At 38.4% G+C, this 17517-nt stretch overlaps 1 protein-coding gene across 2 annotated transcripts in view; it reads right to left on the bottom strand.

Moving 5' to 3' along the window:
- Positions 1–17517, bottom strand: part of ICA1 (islet cell autoantigen 1) — a 92730-nt gene that overhangs the window by 24603 nt on the left and 50610 nt on the right. For both annotated transcript variants that reach the window (XM_054020348.1, XM_054020349.1), the window contains exons 7-8: positions 4702–4827; positions 4415–4513 (exon numbers count right to left, since the gene is read on the bottom strand). In XM_054020348.1, coding sequence (XP_053876323.1) covers positions 4415–4513; positions 4702–4827 — 225 coding nt within the window. The remainder of the gene's footprint in view (positions 1–4414; positions 4514–4701; positions 4828–17517) is intronic.

Raw genomic sequence — 17517 nt, 5'->3', positions numbered from 1 at the left:
TCCAAACATAAATAGTAATTTCCACTGTACAGTAATATTGCTAATTTTTCAATGACGGTCTATATTTAACTAAAATGTTACATTTAAGAAAACAATGTTTGTTTTCAAATAATGTCCTAAAGTAAGGCCCTGATCCTACAAATATTTATTTTTAATTTAACTTATGCAAGTAGTCCCAGTGAAGTGTATGGGACTACTTGTGTGACTAAAGCTAAGCACCATGTGTTTTTCAGGACAGGGCTTCAAAATGAGAAAAGTGACTTGATGGCATAGTAGCAAACACCAGACTTAAGAATTACAGTGATTCTTCATACTCATATATATTTTAAATTATGGAGGTTCTTGATCATAATTCCACAGTGTGTGTTTGGAAACTGGTTTACAGGGTATACATTCCTAGTTCTTTCTAAATGTAAGTGGCCTTTCAAACTCAAAATAGCACACACTATTAGTTTTTATTCCCTTTGAATTTTCTAATTAGCACTTGTCCAGTTTAATTTCACAAAATATAACTGTAGCTTAAAAGTGTTAGTATCAATTTGTGTTTTTTTAAAGGATTGTTGTTTTTCTACACAAAAATTGGCACGGAGATTAATCTTGAGTAGATCTGATGCAATGTGTAGATTTAAAAACACAACAACAGGATTTATGGTCATTTTTAGCTGTTTATCATTATTCTAAAATTTATGCATCAAATGAATAGCTGACAGAAGCAGTCTTCATTGGATAAAATTTCTGCCTTACATACACAGTCTCTCCATCAGCAGCTACACTTATCTGTCAGATTTAATTTTACAATGGAAAAAGTTTCACGTGTTATTGCTGACAGAGAAGTTTTTATATGCAGCTGCTGATGGATACATCTCGGAGAAGTTGCATTTCTTTAGCAGATAAAATTTTATCCATTAGCAGCTTCTGCTACACACAGTCCTCTTCTGGAGTGATGGTGGTGGTGGCCCTCAAGAGCAGTGGGTCTTGAGGTTAACACCCCCTCAAGATGCACAGGGCAGTTCATTCATCTCAGAGCTACTGATTCAGGCTTTCTGCAGACTCAGGCAGATATTGGTACACTGGTTACACTCAGTTCATATTTTCAAGCCTATCTTCACAGCTATGAAGGCTAAAAACTTAAAAAAAAAAAAAAAAAAAAAACCCACAAAACTTGGATTCTGATTTAATCACATGACCCCAGGAGCTGAGGACTTAGCCATATATATAGCCATTAAGGCCTATAATACCTGTGCTTTAATCTGGCCATATAGTAGCCTTAACTGTGTCACAACCCACACGTGAGTGCACACAACATTTTGTTGTGAAACAGTTATATACACAGTATGTATATTTGTAACATAATATAAAATTTAAATTTATTAAAATTACACGTGTACATTAAATATATATAGGCACAGAGGAAAAAACTGAAATATTAGAGCATCCGAAGAAGTGAGGTTTTTACTCACGAAAGCTTATGCCCAAATAAATCTGTTAGTCTTTAAGGTGCCACCAGACTCCTTGTTGTTTTTGTAGATACAGACTAACACGGCTACCCCCTGATACTTGAAATATTAGAAATATTCTTTGTATGAAAGATAAGTCTTCTATAGCCATAACATGAAGCCATCTATTGAAATTATGGGGATATGAATCTAGCATCCATTCACTCAGCTTTCTAAAAAAAGCTAGATTGTTACTATTCAGTAATATTCATGTACTTGAAATGAATAAATGAAATATGATGACCTACAGATTTAAATTAAAATCTATTCATTATCCACAACTGTAAAATTAGTTTAGTAACACAGATTGTTTAAAGTAGGAAACCATAACATATTAATTTTTTTTTTTAAGTAAAAACTTTGGTGTACCATGGAAAGTGGTCATTGTAATAACTACCAAAAGGAAGAAATTCCTGATATTAAAAGACAACTAGCCTAATCTTCTATTCCAAATATTTAGTTATTTTCTTAAACATTTCCACTAACCCTTCATGTAGTTCCATGCTGAAAATCCCAGAACAGCGATCAGCATGACGTTCTCAGCATGGTAAAATATCATAGCAAAAAACAAGGAGCCATATTTTCTCAACATGGGAGGCCAGCTCTACAAATTATAAGGATTCTCATTATGAGGCAAGAGCTATATATGCTACATTGTGGAATATTCACATTCATTTTTATGGCTGTAGTTTGTTTTAAGAGACTTCATCATACACACACACACACACACACACACAGAGATCACACTTCTTTGTCACTGAGTCCAAAGCCAATTTTAATTATAATCAAATATATCACAGAAGAGGAGTAAAATCAGAATAGCATTGCCTATCTAACATCCTCCACCACAGGGATCTTTTATGCATGGAAATAAGCAGGTTGGCTGCCCAAGTCCTCTCTCAGCATGACATCTAAAATGTGTCCCATATATTGAGATCTGAACAATATTTGGCTAGTTACTTATAATACATGCAGAGGAATCTCACTTTCTTAGACTATGTTAGAAGAGCAAATATAACTTAGAGAATGTTTTCACTTCAAGGTCCCAGAAGCAAAGACAAGGTTTTCATCTCAAGACACACTATAATACCAACAGAAAAAAAGTCTGAGTATTCAACAACAAATATATTTGTTCGCTTCAAAGCATGAGAAAAGGAAGTTAGTAAACTACCTTCGGTGTAGCGTGATCAGGCCCAGGCTGCCCTAGTACTCTAGCAATCATGCTACCAAATAGGGGATCCAAATCAGAAACTTTGCCCCCAAATCTGGGATGTGCCTGAGCTGCACTTGAGGCAGCTGAGTGAGGGGAAACAACGGCAGCTTTATGCCCTGCCCTATCCTGGGACTAACTGGGGATCAACTTGATCCCGTGTGCAACTTGCAGCAGCCTCAAGGCTATTACATATGCCTCGCTGCCTATTGCTTTATCACATAGGGCTGGCCATGATCCCAGTCTTCTGCACCGGGGGCTGAACGAGGTGCGGTGGAGCCACTATGGTAGCTTTATGGTATCTGAGGACTCATGGATTCCTCCTCCGGCTAGTTAAGCTAGCATTATGGCAGCTTTATGATGCTTTAATCGGGCTCAGAAATGGGCCCTTGATTTATTTTTGCTGTTCCTTGGTCAGTGGAAGTTAGCAAATCAGATTTTTTTGAGCTGTTGCACCAGCAGACCTAGGGTTGCCAATTTTGGTTGGATGTATTCCTGGAGGTTTCATCACATGACAATTTTCATTAAAGATTAATCTTTAATTCCTGGAGACTCCAGGACAATCCTGGAGGATTGGCAACCATAAATCCCTATAGGCTCTTTGGGGTTGTGAGGTAACTCTCCATAAAGCTCTAACCTCAAGTCTCTCCCCGCTCTGGGGCCTATAGTGCAGCTGCAAGGACTGACTAGTGAAATGTTGACCAACTGGTTATTCTGCGTTTGAGACACATACAATTGAGGATCTGACCTGGAATTGTTTTAAACCTAGGCTGTCTCAATCAATATTACATTGTCACAAGTCATTCATTCTTGCCTTTCCTGCTTGTTGCAGCTCTCCTATCACTTTCCCAAATGCCTCCTGGACGGAAATACTTCCATCTTCTCCCCATCCCTATTTATTTGGTGCAAATGGGATCAGGTGGTTACATGCCTTCTTTGCTGTGTAATGACTACGGGGCAAGAGACTACTCTAATTTTAACTGAACAGTTGACAGATTTTTCAAAAAAAATTCTGTTTCTTTAGTGAATCCCCAAATTGCAGTGATCAGTGATTTTTATAGTGAAGCAGAAGAGCTCATTAACATAAGCATTGAGAATGGAGTCCAGCCCTATGTTCCAAGTGTGGCAGATTCAGAGGTTCTACTGCACTCCTGAAATTCCACCACAGAATTTGTAACAAAGCAAAGGAGAAGAAAAAAAAAGAGCTTGAGCATCCAAAATCACCTTGTGGGTACATAGATGCAGACGTTCTTTTTAATATGAGGGGATATTTTTAAAGAGCTGTTTATAAAAACAAGTGCAAAAAGCAAAATGGTGGCCATACAATTTGTGGGATTGTGGGGGACAATGTAAAACCTAGAGTTTGTCCTGCTTGCCTGCTATTCTTTTTGGCCCTGATTCAGCACTTGGGGCACATCACTATTTGAGATAATACTTGAGCATGTGCTTAAACTTTAAACAAGTGCTTAAATGCCATCCTGAATAGGGATGCTTTGTTGATATGGGGCCATATGCTGGCCACTACGCATTTATCAAAAGGAAATGCCAGGATACTTGATAAACTGCACACCATGACCACGCGTTGGCAATCAATGACAAACCCCCTAGATATAAACATGCAACTAAAAAATGTGTACTGCTTTTCTCATTTATTACCAAATCACTTGATCAATGGATACATAAAAGAATACACCTGTATGTTCCTTACCTTTAACATAGTGAATTCGTATGGCTGATAACCTTTGAAACTTTCATGGATAGCTGCCATGGTATGTGAGGTTTTTTCCCAAAAATGAAGCAGCGTTGTCTATAAAGAAAGTAATATTTCAATACAATATTAGTTTAATAATCAGTATTAATGCTAACTTTCATTCCCCCAAGCGATTTTGATATTCTTATACTTATCAGCATATTGTCATATTACTGTAATATGAAAAACAGATTTTACAGCTTACAGCAAATATTTCCTTTGAGGTTAAAGTGTTCTTTGAATACCTGATATGTTGTTAAAACATGAGACAGGAGGTTACATCTACTCGCTCCAAGAAGATCCACTTTCTGACACACATCAGTCTTCAATTTGTCAAAATTTAGTTTTGCATGACGTACTTGTGCTTGAACCTTTAAATACAAAGAGTCATTTATCACAAACAGGAGATGAGGAAGTTTGGAGCAACTGTTTTTTAATTATTTAAACTTTTTCTGCTTCCATCTACCCAGCCTAGCAGCTTATAAAAAAACCACCCTGAAAAACAGTGCAGCAAACGTATATAATCTTTTCAGAAAATTAGGTAAACATAACAGGACTAGTTAAAAACCTATATAAGGCCCCTATTGTGCTGTCGAATGTTGCACAAAACTCCCAGATTGATTCATGATAGCATATGGTCTTATTTTTCTCTTGTCCTTTTTAGTTACTATAAGTAATTATATTCATTCACTGAAGATGTTATGTTTTAATATTGACACACACACTACATAAAATGCATGTTAAATATTTATTATTTATAATGTGTTCAATATACAGTGTCCTTATTTTTATAACAGTTTGTAGGAACACATTCAAAAGCTTTAAGGATAATCAACTTATTTGGAACTGAATGCACCTTATTATGCATTATAACAAGAGTATTTATTGCGTGTCTAGCAGTTAAATATATATAGTTATATATGTATGCATCTCTTTTAGACAGTCAAAAATGTGCTGTAATATGCATAAAGCTCTTTATAATCAATGTGAATGAAACTATACAGTCATCATCTGGCTATTGTTGCTCATATCTGACTATGGTAGATGTTACAATTTAACAGTTTAATTCTATTACAAAAGTTCTCTATTCAAAGCTTTCTTTATAATAGGTAGGTAGGTTTTTTTCATACTTTTAATAAAAACACCAGAACCGTCTTATCCTAGGTAAACAAGCATATAGAATTTCACGGGACTGTGTTTTCTGCTCACATTAACCTTTGCATACCCACTCTCCAGAATTAGCCTACAATTTTGCCTGTTAAACAAGTAATTTTTGTTTTGAAGGCCAGTAAAGTATTGGTTCTCTTAGCAGTAGCAGCAGCTAACAGAGTAAAAGGCTGATCTGGATGTTTTGTGAATAGGGTTGGGGCGTAACCAGAATTTTCCCTAAGGGAGGGAGCCCAGAGTTTTCCCTCCTCTGCCCTGCACCCAGCCCCAAGCTCTCCGTCTCACAAACTCTTCCTCCCCTCCCCCACTGCCTCTACACTCAGACTCATAATCTCCACCCTGCAGCCAGCTCTACAGTCCCTTCCTGCTGCCCCACACCAGCCCTGCACCCAGCACCAAGCTATTCCCACCCCACACCTTGCTCTTTCCCCTACATTGCACTGCACACAACTCCAAACTCTCCCCACCTCATACCCAGCCCTGAGCTCTCACCCACAGAGGTGATCAGGCTGAAGAGCACCGTACCCAGCAGGGGCCAGATAGTTCTAGGAGCCCCAGACCCCACCCTCCTGCAACTCTGCTCCCCCAGGATGTGCTAAAGCCTGGATCAAACCTTGTACCTTCCTGGAGACTGGGGGTTCCTGGTACCAAGGGTCTGGGGGTGGCCGGTGCCCATGGCTGTAGGAAGAACTGCAAAGGTGGGAGGGCGAGAGGGAAGAGGAGAAGCAGGCATACGGGGCCACACCACCACTCAAATTTGGCCTGGCCACTTATCTGTCCTGACAGGGGGGCAGTCGGCCAAATTTGAGTGAGTGGTGTTATGACTTGGTGCACAGGTGCACTCAAATTTCAGCTCATGGCATCCCTGATCAGAGAGTTTCATTTTCATGACAGTTCTGCAAGTCTGCCTTAGTATTACATCGATGGAAATCTTTGTATGTAATTCCTCAGATTTCTTTTAAGGAAATGGAGAAATATTGCACACACGTACCTCTCTGTTGATTTCCCTGTATACCACCATAGTTACAAATCAAAAAGTTTACCTAACAAAAACTCCACAGTGAAATGGCAGGCAAAAAAAAAGGAAATAAATTAATTTAAAAAAAAAAATCACACCCACATAATGAATATTGATATTATGTATTAACTTATTCCATATTACAACAAATAGTACTGCAGCCCTGTATTTGGAGGAAACTTCATACCACTTGTTCCAATATATATTATTTTATTCCAAATTAGTCTAGAAATTCGAGAACAGTGAAGATAAGCTTCTTCAAAAGGCCAGTTCTAAGGCTCGGCTACTGAAGCCTGTGTGTGCGCGCGCAAAAATTTCTTAAAAACAAAAAAACAAAAAAAAACTTAACTATAACACAAATAAATTTCCCCGTCATCACATAACTTAATATAAATGCGTACATTTTGTTCAAAATTCACTCTCCCATTTCCCCTCCCCCACCACAGACACACAGAGAGAGCAACTGAGACAAGCACTTAAAAATGCAACCTTAAAAGAAGAATTTTGGAAGAAGTTATAAGTACACAAAAGAAGGAAGCCTAAACATAGATTATCTATAGCTTTTGCTACCAAGCAATGCTATATGAAGGTGCTTGAATGGGAAAGGTGCTGGGGTTCTGGGAAATAAACTGGAGACTTAGGACCAAATTCTGGTTTCAGTTACACTCTTCTATATCCAGAACAGCTCCATTGATGTCAATGGGGTTACACGAGTTACTCTGAATTTACACTGGTGCAACTGAGATCAGAATCTGGTCTCTAGTCCATATGCTGTGATCCTGTGTTTTGCAAGAAAACAATGAATGCCACTATGACCTGGCATAGTGATATCCCAAGTGTGCAAAGAATGTTCATTTCTGAATATTCTGTCACACACAAGGCAGACCACAGGAATAATTCCTGCTGACAGCATGCATAATTATTAATTTCCAGAATTGTAAATCTGCACAAGGGTTTTATATAACAGACTGGAATTAGCATGTACATGAGGTTTCCGATTTATTAAAAATAATACTTTCCCAACTGAAGGAAAGGTTAGAAAATTACCACAGAAAGTGTGCTTTTTTCCTTTTAGTGGTATCTGATTAAACCATTGTATGTTCTTTGTAACCTAGGGGCCTGTTTCAGGATACATCCTCTAAAGAGTCTATGTAACATAGTACATGTCAAACTATATACCTATATCCTAACTGAATCTATGATTATAAATCTTTTAGCTTCCAAAAGAGAAAACAAAGATGACTAATACTTCATCCACTTGACCCAATGTGTAATTCAAGACCATACGTTTTGTGTGTCAATACTGATTATTAAAATACTTAATGTACTGCTGTGTTACCAAATGCCATACACTTTTCCTGCCAAACAAGGAAGACAAGACACCACTGAGAATTATTAAATAGTTGATTTCATCTAGTATTTTGAGTTACCGGAGGTTTGGTCAGTAATGGGACTTCTTTTTCTGCAACAGCAGTACAGGATATTCAGGAGAGAATGCAGCCTAGTACACCAGCTTGAGTCTTTGCTTATTTTTGTTTGTCTATACATGCATTTACAATCCGAATTACATTAAACATCTTTTAAGAATATTTGTGGCTTTAGGAATTAATAATAAAACTAACACTTAATCATAATCTACTTCAGCAGTTCTCAAACTGTGGATTCCCGTTTCAATGGGGTCGCCAGGGCTGGCGTTAGACTTGCTGGGGCCCGAGGCCAAAGCCTGAGTCCCACCATCTGGGGCTGAAGCTGAAACCTGAGCCCCATTGCATGGGACTGAAGCCCAAGGGCTTCAGCCCTGGACGGTGGGGCTCGGGCTTCAACTTCAGCCCTGGGCGGCAGAGCTCAGGCTACAGGTTCCCCACCCAGGGTGACAGGTCTTGGACTTCGGTTTTGGGCCCCCCTCCCGCCCGGGGCATTGGGGCTTGGATGGGTTCAGGCTTTGGCCACTCCTCCCGGGGTCATGTAGTAATTTTTGTTGTCAGAAGGGGGTCTCAGTGCAATGAAGTTTGAGAACCCCTGATCTACTTAATACCTCATAATTCATTAGGCACTGACAGAACCGTGCGTTCTCTTCTCAAATAAAGGGCTCATGTAATACACCCTAATCATCTCCCTCCCCTGCAATTACTCTACACACCATGACTTTGATGACCGCATTTCATCATGGCCCTTATCCTGCAAACTCTTACACATATGTTCAGGGCCACCCAGAGGATTCAGGGGGCCTGGGGCAAAGCAATTTCGGGGCCCCTTCCATAAAAAAAAAGTTTCAATACTATAGAATACTATATTCTCATGGGGGCCTCTGCAGGGCCCGGGGCCTGGGGTAAATTGCCCTATTTGCTCCCCACCCCAGGCAGCCCTGCATATGTTTAACTTTGCTCATGTCTTGAAAGTTCAGCACATGAATATATTGAAGATTGTGGCCCTGATGAGATTTTTAAGAATTCTGATAGGGGTCAAAGGATTCTATTGACTACATAAGTAAATTACACTAATCCAAATACGCCTTGAACATTTCCCAGTGAAAGAGGCAGGTACCCAGCATGTAGTGCTCAGCAGTTGCTTAGTTTCATAGCATAGATTAGAACTGGTTGCTATACAAGCAAATCCGGCAATGTCACCAACACCATCTGTAAAACTTCTGACTGCCTTGTCTTTTAGTTACTAAAGTGCCAAGCACTGAACAAAAAAATCATTTTCTATTCCTGACATTCAGATATATTACTACAGTGAATGTACGTATTACTTCTAACAGTCTTGCACTGAAACCTATAAAATACAGATTTGGAATACACTACTTTATACTTATATTACCATCGGTCTTAAATATTAGATTTTTTTATTTGAATTTGAACTATAACATTTTCCTACTCAATCAATCCAAGTTCTCACAGGAGGTTGTAGCATTTTAATTTGTATTAAAGCAGCAATAAAACTAAAACTACCAGATAAAGCAAAGGTGTCAGACACAATAAATTATAGAAAACTGAGAAACAATGTCACACAATCCATAACGGAATGAGCAGAATGTAAAGAAGTGCTATTTAATTTGAATCATCATAGCAGCAACAGCATTTCAGTTTGATTTACTTGAGAACCAGATGAGACCTTGGAAATTGGAACAATCACATTTTCCTGTCAGACAACCGGTCTGAAATCTTAACTGCTCGTGAACAAATGATTGGGAAAAGTTTCTCTCCCTGGTCGCCTGAGTGCTGTATTTCTCTTAACGTAATTGAAATAAAAAATTTTGTGAGCTGATGGCCAACTCTGTTCATAAATTAAATTCCCATGATTTTGATATATATCTAACTATGCTTATACCGTATACTGTGACTGAGTCATTTTAAAGAAAACAAACATGAAAAAAGTTATGCTACCATTTTAATCCCCCCACTTCCCAACAACTATATGTTCTGAACTCTGTCATTTGCACTGTCTCTAATTTTAGAAAAAAGAAGAACAGGAGTACTTGTGGCACCTTAGAGACTAACAAATTTATTAGTCTCTAAGGTGCCACAAGTACTCCTGTTCTTCTTTTTGTGGATACAGACTAACACTGCTGCTACTCTGAAACCTCTAATTTTAGATGTTTCCACGATCTCATTGTATTTCAGCTGGTATAAGGTTAAATTCAGTCTTGTAGCTAGTTTCCGTCGCACAAATGACATTATTTATTCAAGAACAAGATTTTTTCCATCCACCGTTATCAAAATGAGAGGCGTAAATGAAACTTAATTCTAATTCATGTATAAAAACAATAGCCTGTGACAGTAATTCACATTTTTAATTTTAATATGTGACTATTCCCATTGAATTTCAACAGTAATGCTCGTTATTACTACTATTTAACATTTATATTATGGTAGTTACTGAAGGCCTCAACCAGGTTGGGTCCCATTGTCCTAGGAACCAAACATTACTAAATTAAAGTTCTGCCCCAAGGATTACTAATTTAAGTACATGTGTAAGCGTTTGAAAGATTGGGCCTACATCAAACTGAAAACACTCTAGACATAACTCCCTTAATAACTACCAGTCTAATATAAATCCTGAGGAACTTCAAACTACAGCACTGTTACTGAGTATGCATTATGGTAGCTAGTAGTTTTTTAGTAATGTATAAGGTATAATATATCTTAATAAAGAATTTACTATTGTAAAACTCACCCCAACTTCAATGCAGGCAGGACTGGGGCCCTAAATCTACTTAACACTCCAGGGTTTTTGCACATTATGTGCACTAGTTTTCATGGGAAAGGTCATAACACCGTCTTCCCTCATCTGAATGGTAATAGAGAAGCCAAAAACATAAGGAAGTGTGTGTGCGCACCATGCAAGGAAGGGATGGGTGGATTAAATTTCATGTGGACACTACGTTCGGACATGAGAATGAGTAGTCCTGAACTAGCACATAGCACATGAAAGATAGTATAATGCAGTTTCTAAGGACCATGATATTACCAGGAACAAAAGAAAGCTTCTTGGTTTTGTTCCATCAATCTCTCTCTCTCTTCTACAGTACACAAGGTGCTAGAGAACAATAGGGTTTTTAATTATTTTTTCATTTGAAAACTGATCATACTTTACTAAAGCTTTACAGACAGAAGTAAAAGCCATGTTGTCCGTTGGCACTACATAAATGATAAATTAAAATTAAAAGCCCTGAATTGTTAGGAAGCAATATATAAAGGAACTTGATCTCTTTGTAAGGGTACATGACTGAGAATCTAAAACATGTATTTTTATAATTATAGTGTAATTTACCAAAATGGAACAGAACAACTTGAAATGCTTTTAAGGGTGGGTGAAAGAGCTCTGTTTTTTAAATCTATCAGTAAGTAGGTCTTTAAAAACCCTATCCACCTGGATAGCAAAGTAGAACAACTAGCAGAGAAACAATAATATGTTTGTGTTGGGTTAAGTTTTAAAATACAAATTTTTTTTTTTAATTAATGACATTAATAGTTCTAATTCATCTTTTAAAATAGTATTGTAGTTTTAGGATACTAAGCAAAGTGAAACAGAAGTTACTATATACTTTATTTGTGTATTTGTCTATTAAAAAAAACACTTTACTAAAAAGATCAAAGTGTTTATAGGTAACAGACTTCTGAAACCCAGGAATCACCACTTTTGAGTTCTGCCTAAAAATCAATGGCAGATTAAGCCTATTAGGGCAGACTTTACGCTAGTTTAAATTGTTATAACTTCATTGCCTTTAAATGAGCTATGACCATTTATACCATTTTTTTTTTGTCACTTAGTGCCTGATTCAAAGCCCACTCAAGTCAACGGAAAGACTCCCATAGACTTCAGTGGATTTTCAATTAGACTCTTATTAAAATGTTCATAAAAGAACCATAATCTTGAAAAACTCCATACAAGTATTTGTAGACCTGCTTGTTTTATTTTTATTAGTAGTAAACAGCTCTGGTATTCTTTAATAGAACCCCTCCCTCCAAAGTGTGCCTGAAATACCTCACATATTAAAGGAGATGAGACAAATGGACCTGTGATGACACGAGTCTTTGGGGTCCATGAAGCCTAAAGACATTCCCTTCCCACCCCTACTACTCACTACTGGGAAATTTATAAAGAGCAAGATTATCTCAGCTTTCATTTAATTAGTAGATTTCTAGCTTTGTTTTCATTACAGAGCTGTCCTTGAAAATGTGACCACCACTTGGGCTTAAAATCTGTCAGTGATTTTTCCCACTGATTATCAGCTGTTCATAGTTCTTCAACCCGGTGTCCACCATGTCCTGCCGTGGTATTTGGGGTCTGTGAAACCTCTCTAGCAATGGGGTCTCCAGGTGAAAGCAGTGTGTTGGAAAGATTCTTACAGTCTAAGGCCAGAAAGGACCATTAGATCATCTAGTCTGACCTTCTGTATAACACTGGCCATTAAATTTCACCCAGGTACCTCGGTATTGAGCCAATAACTTGTGTCTGACTAAAGCATACTTTCCAGAAAGGCATCCAGCTTGCTTGTTATTTTTTATAAACACCAATCAGTGGAGAATCTACCACTTCCCTTGGTAGTTTGTTCCATTAGTTAATCACCCTCACCACCTTACTTCTGATGTGCATTTGTCTGGCTTCCAAACATTGGCTCTTGATACGCCTTCCTTGCTAGATTAAAAAGCCCTTTAATAACTGATATTTTCTCCCTCTGAAGGTACTTCTGCACTGTAAACCAGTCACTTCTCAATCTTATTGATAAAATAACCAGATTGAGCTCTATAAGACTCTCACTAGAAGTCATTTTCCGCAGCCCTCAATTAATTTTTGTGGTTGTTTTTTGCACCCTCTCCAAGGACAACAACATGAGAAGTGGGGTGTTGTCTGGATTGCCTCAAATTGTATTAGCTTGGTGCTGCAGGCTCCCTTCCAGCTGCCTACAACTGAGGCAGGCTCTCTGCTGAGCAGTATGATAGGAGCTCTATGTTCCTTCCCAAAAATTGAGATAGCAACCCCAATCTATTTCAGAGCTGTGTCTAGCAGTCACTATCTGGAGGGGGAAATGGTGAATTTTCTTCACTTCCTTCAGTACTCTCAACATACCGGACCATGACACTAATCTCTCCAAACTTTGGCCTTTCTTCACTGTCCCCACTACTAAAATTCTGTCCACTCCTGAATTCTCCCCCCAATAATTACTGTAACCTCTTCCTTCTGGCCTCTCTCTCTCTTTTTCCTTCAGGCTATCCAAAATGCTGCCAGTCACCAAAGCCATCTTCCTCTCACACAACTCCAATCACATCCCCGTCCTGCTTGATACCTCCACCATCTTACTATCTTTTCCTAACATAGACAGGTGCCTCATCTTCACTTACAACACCCTACACAGCTACCCCCACCCCCCCATTTGCTTTCATTTTCTCCTTCAGTCTTCTCCTTTCCTAACAGCCTTCCCAATCCTTTCATCCAATAACCTTTTGCCTTGTACCATGTTGTACCAACACCTGGAACAGGCTTCCTGTCCTCTTGGCTAGGTACCTTCTTGTATCTTCCCTTCTTCAAGTTCCTCCTTCAAACCCACCTCTTCTAGCAATCCTATCCTATCTCCTAGAAAGGTAATTGAGTCCAGCCCCCTGCCTTCACAAGCAAGACCAAGTACTGATTTTTGCCCCAGATCCCTAAGTGGCCCCCTCAAGGATTGAACTCACAATCCTGGGTTTAGCACGCCAATGCTCAAACCACTGAGCTACCCCCCCCCATCCCTCCTCCTATATCTTGTTTTATTTTATTTATCCTGTTAAGATATTTGGGGCAAGGAAGGAAGTTTGTGTTAAATTACGAAGTGCTGTGCTAGCAGTGCTATCTATCTGTATTTTTAAAATGGTAATATAATATTGGAAGCAAAGATGCTAGTGAGCATTTTTTGAGTTCAGACACTGCTTATTTTTTAAGTCCTGGGAGAAGATGATTACCCCTTTTTTTTTTTTTTTTTTTATATAAAGACTTTGTACAGACCTGGCAGTACGAAACTCTTAGCATCATGGACACATGCCATGTTGTGTCAACATCTTTGTGGATTTTGTTTACAGGGAAAAATAAATTTGCTCCTCTTGTCAAGTTTATATAGAATCATGTGCTAAGCTTGTAAAATTTTACTAGCTTGAGGTTCTTGGCTCAGAAGAGATGTAACTTCAGTATAATTATGATTAAGTGATGATCATAACTGTTTATTTCATAACCACAGACAATCGGCAGATGTGAACAATTCTCTGACTCCAGCAAGGATACAGCATTAGTGCTAGCCCGCCTGTTCTCCTTCCCATCCAACATACAATTGCTCAAACCCATTTTCAATGATGGGTGGAACAAAAATTGAGTTGTAAAAGGCAATTAGCCTAGATCTGCCAGACATACACCACACACAGTGAAATCAGAAAAGGAATGGCTTGTCTGTGATATACCTCCACTACTCTAACATTTGCTGTTTCCCTTCAAATTCCATTTCATACATTTCATATTTTATCTCTTTAAAAAGATTTTTAATGAACCTATCAAAGTAGCAATGGAAGGACTAACATATTCCTCTGTATTAAAAGAACAGATATATAATATAGATTAAATTCATTCTACTGGACCTCCCTATGCTCAGGAATATATGCTGTTGCTGTTAGCAATAAGAAATTAATTACTTATCAGTCATTTAATTAGTGCTGAAGTGGAAGAGGCAAAAGACATTTTTGCACTGATTTTTTTTTTATTTTTACAGACTACTGAATTTGAAGTTGGCTTGTATTAATAAAGAGGTCTATTTCACATTATATAACATATACAAGTTCAGTTCATATAAACAGTCAGGAGTTTGACTGCGATGCTGAGGGCAGCTGAAAAAAGTTTACCTGTGTCGCTTGCTCAGGCACTCCTATCTTTTCAAGTGTCCTGTCCTTTCTCCAATGACCACAGCTCTTTGTCCTAGTTTCATTGCTCCATAAAACCTCCAAAGCTACTAGCCGGGTTCTTTCAATGATATAGGTGGCAAGCTCTTTAAAGGTGATTGATTGGGTGGCACTCTCTTATTATTTGTTCTTCTGTAAGGAGGGACGCATGGAGAGCTCAATGGCCTATTTCACCCTTAAGATCCGCTGAGCAGGAAGCACATCTTGGAAAAACCCATTGGCATACTACAAGCTTTTAGCCAATTAGTTGGTCTGCTTACTTCTATGGGTCTTCTGTGTACAAGGGAACAACTACGGACCCGGCCCTGTAGAGGCTCCTTTCCCTGGAAGAAGGAACTGATCCTCAGGGTCAGCACAAGCAATTCTAACTGGCTGGCCAAGCTACGGAACAGTGAATGTAGGAAGCGGCTGCAGTGTGACCTGCAAATAAAGGAATTCTATTGTCTCTCTCTCTCTAGGACCAGGTGAAAGGGGTTGTAAAACCCTGATTACAAGGAGCAGCATAAAATACACCACCAATGAGAAGAGAAGACAAGCAAGCCTGGAGGGGAATGAGGGATTGTCCCTTCCTCTATACACTCCCTGCATGTTGGCGTGGTGGCTGTGGCACATAACTATTAACAACATTTCAGAAGCTGCAGTTCTGGATCTATAACTCCAGGTACAAGTTAGTGTCATCTCTTTTACATTCTTTTAACATCGTGGGTTTTTTTTTTTTTTTTTTTTTTTAAAGCAATGTAATTTTATGGCTGCAAAATCCATGACTCAAAAGTTAGGAAATGCCATTAAAGTTGCCCATGGAACTTTAATTCACCTCTCCCAACCCTTGTACATATGAATTATTATACTGTAATTAAATGATCACTTCTTTTTCCCCCCACAGGACTCTTGCCTAATTCAGTGAATGGGTATTTAGTTATTCAATATTTCTCTTTATCCTCCTCATTCAACACAATGCCCTGGGCCTTAATTAATGGATACCATCCAAATTCTGCACTGCATACAAAATTATTGATTTCCTCATGGGCATTTCTAGGATGCTCTCACCATAACATCTGTGCACTTCATAAACATTAACAAATTTATCTCCACAGCACTCCTGTGAGAGGAAGGGGTTTATAACCCCATTTTACCACAGGAGGTCTTAGGCACAGAAAAATTATGGCCAAAATTGTCAGAAGTGCCCACTAATTTGGGGGTGCCCAAATTGAAACGGCTAGGGTCCTTATTTTCAAGAGTACTTCCCATTTTTGTAGCACTTTGTATGTTCAAAGCACAGCTCCAACCAATTTCAGTTGCAGTTATGAGCATTCAAAATGTCTGCAAATCCAGATGTGTCTCAGTTGGCACCCAGAAAATGAGGAACATACAATTAGCAATCATCTCTGAAAAGGTTGACTTAGGTGACTTGCCCAGCATTACATAGGAATGTCATGCCAGAGATGGCAACAGAATCCAGTTCTCTGGGCTGGCATTAATCACCATTCTTCTTCCTGAAATCCCCTGCCTCAATCACTACACACCTTCCAAATTCAGCAACAAACAAGGCAGGGATCGTACAGACAACAGCGTTCTTTACTGCACAACCCCAATACCTAAATGAGATTAAGGGAAAATATGTTGCTCTGCCCATGTTAAAAAATTTTTTTACAACTGTTTCATTGATCACCACCATGCTTTAAGCATAGACTTGAAATTTGGCTAGGGGTCAAGGTGTCACAGATGTGCCTTTGCTGATTTGCCCAAATCTGGCCAATTCATAAACCTTTAAAGAAAAAACAAACAAAAATACTATAGCAGCGGCAAGGGTCTTGTCCACAGCTCCATACAGAAGACAATAGCCTATTATTGTTACCAGTTACCGCATTAAATCAAGTGGTAGAGCTGACTCTGCACAGATATTTAATGTTATGATAGTTTTTGTTCTGAAAGCTCAAGGAAAAAAATTGTTGCAAGGTTGAGATTTTGTACGGTCCAGCTACTTACCTGTACAAATAGGATTTATATAACTGCATTTATACAAACTCATTCGAGTGACAAGGAACAAGAGATCCTTATATACCAAAATATTTAGAAATGTTACTGTATTATGTTATATCTGACACACACGATACATACATTGACATACATTTTACACACACACACACACACACACACACACACACACACACACAATTTAAAGTTTTCCTAGACATTCGGCATGCATTAACAAAATACAAAATGGCGGATTTTTCCTAAGTTTGGTGTATTTATTCTATAAAAAATGAACTTTTGCAAAATTACTGAATATACATTGTAAATTATTTGTGTTTGTGAAATTCTGTGCAATCTTCTGTTTCAAAAAAATAAATAAAATAAAAAAATTCCACCTAGAGACACCCAGCGTGGCAAATTTCAGCTCAGACAGTTAACATTTGGCAAAATTATAAGCAATTGAAAACAGTCATATCGGG

The sequence above is a fragment of the Malaclemys terrapin genome, chromosome 2 (assembly GCF_027887155.1).
Source record: "Malaclemys terrapin pileata isolate rMalTer1 chromosome 2, rMalTer1.hap1, whole genome shotgun sequence".
NCBI lineage: Eukaryota > Metazoa > Chordata > Testudines > Emydidae > Malaclemys > Malaclemys terrapin.
This window is presented reverse-complemented; position numbering and strand designations above follow the sequence as displayed.